The sequence below is a fragment of the Macaca fascicularis genome, chromosome 1 (assembly GCF_037993035.2).
Source record: "Macaca fascicularis isolate 582-1 chromosome 1, T2T-MFA8v1.1".
In the NCBI taxonomy this organism is placed as follows: Eukaryota; Metazoa; Chordata; class Mammalia; order Primates; family Cercopithecidae; genus Macaca; species Macaca fascicularis.
Window position 1 is genome coordinate 409669 of NC_088375.1, and position 2154 is coordinate 411822.

The 2154-nt window shown below is 38.2% G+C and overlaps 1 protein-coding gene across 1 annotated transcript; it reads left to right on the plus strand.

The window, feature by feature from the left end:
• The first annotated feature begins 1187 nt into the window (after nucleotides 1-1187).
• On the plus strand, nucleotides 1188-2154 carry LOC135968453 (olfactory receptor 2T10-like). Its single transcript, XM_065535259.1, has one exon. It carries the CDS (start codon nucleotides 1216-1218, stop codon nucleotides 2152-2154), a length of 939 nt encoding a protein of 312 aa, XP_065391331.1. The 5' UTR covers nucleotides 1188-1215.

A 2154-nucleotide genomic window follows, 5' to 3' on the forward strand; every position in this document is an offset into this window, starting at 1 on the left:
ATATGTGTTTGTTTTAAATAAACATTTGACACGTTAATATACTGAACATTAGTATCTAAAACTTCATTTTATAAAGGATAGATAGGCATTTTCTTTGGAGAATAATAGCATCCACATGTAAATCACAGAATTCTGAACAAGAGAAAGAGTGCTTATCAATGGAAAAGGGCTGACCAGCACCACTGATCCCCAAAAATAACCAGGTAGAAGAATTCTACAGTCTATTACAAGGTGATTAACTGACTAGATGCTCTGAGAAGAAACTGGAATTTGGATGATTTGAAGATAGTGAGTTATCTTGATTGTTCACAGCCAGTTACAGGTAGAATTCCTTGTTCTATGTTTTCCTCCCTCTCACTAGTATGCTTGAGTAGTCTTTAAAATATTGCAACTTCAGGGACCCCTGAGGATATAGCCATAACATCTTGATGGAAATCATGAAAATACGAATAAATAAATCACAAGATTAATGTCTTTGTAAGAGGATAAGTGGAAGTAAAAAAATGTATTTTATAAATCACATGTGTGTAAAAGCATTTAAATCATTTAGAAAAACTGACAAGTTGTACTAGTGTCTTTAATACATTTAAAGAAATTTGACTAAATTTGTACCTGTTTATATAAAGGTTTGGAATTTTATGTTTAAAATGTCTACAATTACTGGTTGCTTAATATATTGCTTTTAAATATTGAAAAATTGTATGTTCATAGATTTGTAACAAGATATTTAATAAGAAACAAGTATTACTAATCCTTTTTTGCAGAAATGACTCTTGAGGGTCAAATTAGAAATATTTATATTGATTATTAGCTCTAAAATCCCACGGAATGGAATTCGGGCAATACAGGCACATGCAACTGCAAGATACTAACACACAAAAAATAACCAATGTGAACATATAGTCACTAATATTTGTTATTTTTACTTTCTATATCATTTCCTGTAGGAAATATTTTAATGTCAGCTGTATGGACCTCTTCACTGAGAATATAAATATTTCATTCCCATTCTAGATGGGAATCAGATTCACAATCTAACGTGCTGTCTCTCTTTTTAGTGCAAATTCACAGCTGATGTCAGAAATAAACTGATTTTTACATGGAATTTTAAAAGTTGAAGTGAAGCAAACATAGTTTGTGGCGCACACAGGATTATAAATAACATAAAGTTTACTTTTGTCCTCCAGGTAAAGCCACTTCAAGCGATCATACCACATGTGGCTGGCCAACCAGACCCTGGGTGGTGACTTTTTCCTGTTGGGAATCTTTAGCCGGATCTCACACCCTGGCCTCCTCTGCTTGCTTATCTTCAGTATATTTTTGATGGCAGTGACTTGGAATATTACATTGATACTTCTGATCCACATTGACTCCTCTCTGCATACTCCCATGTACTTCTTTATAAACCAGCTCTCCCTCATAGACTTGACATATATTTCTGTCACTGTCCCCAAAATGCTGGTGAACCAGCTGGCCAAAGAGAAGACCATCTCGGTCCTTGGGTGTGGGACCCAGATGTACTTCTACCTGCATTTGGGAGGTGCAGAGTACTGCTTTCTAGCTGCCATGGCCTATGACCACTACGTGGCCATCTGTCATCCTCTCCGTTACTCTGTGCTCATGAGCCAGAGGGTATGTCTCCTCCTGGCATTAGGTTGCTGGTTCGTGGGCTCAGTGGATGGCTTCATGTTCACTCCCATCACCATGACCTTCCCCTTCTGCAGATCTCATGAGATTCACCACTTCTTCTGTGAGGTCCCTGCTGTTTTGAAGCTCTCTTGCTCAGACACCTCACTTTACAAGATTTTCATGTACTTGTGCTGTGTCATCATGCTCTTGATCCCTGTGACAGTCATTACAGTGTCTTACTACTTTATCATCCTCACCATCCATAAGATGAACTCAGCTGAGGGTCGGAAGAAGGCCTTCACCACCTGCTCCTCCCACATGACAGTGGTCAGCCTCTTCTATGGAGCTGCTATTTACAACTACATGCTCCCCAGCTCCCACCACACCGCGGAGAAAGATATGATGGTGTCCTTTTTCTACACTATCCTTACACCTGTGTTGAACCCTATCATTTACAGTTTCAGGAATAAAGATGTCACAGGGGCTTTGAAAAAAATGCTAAGAATGCAGAAAGCTCCATATTAA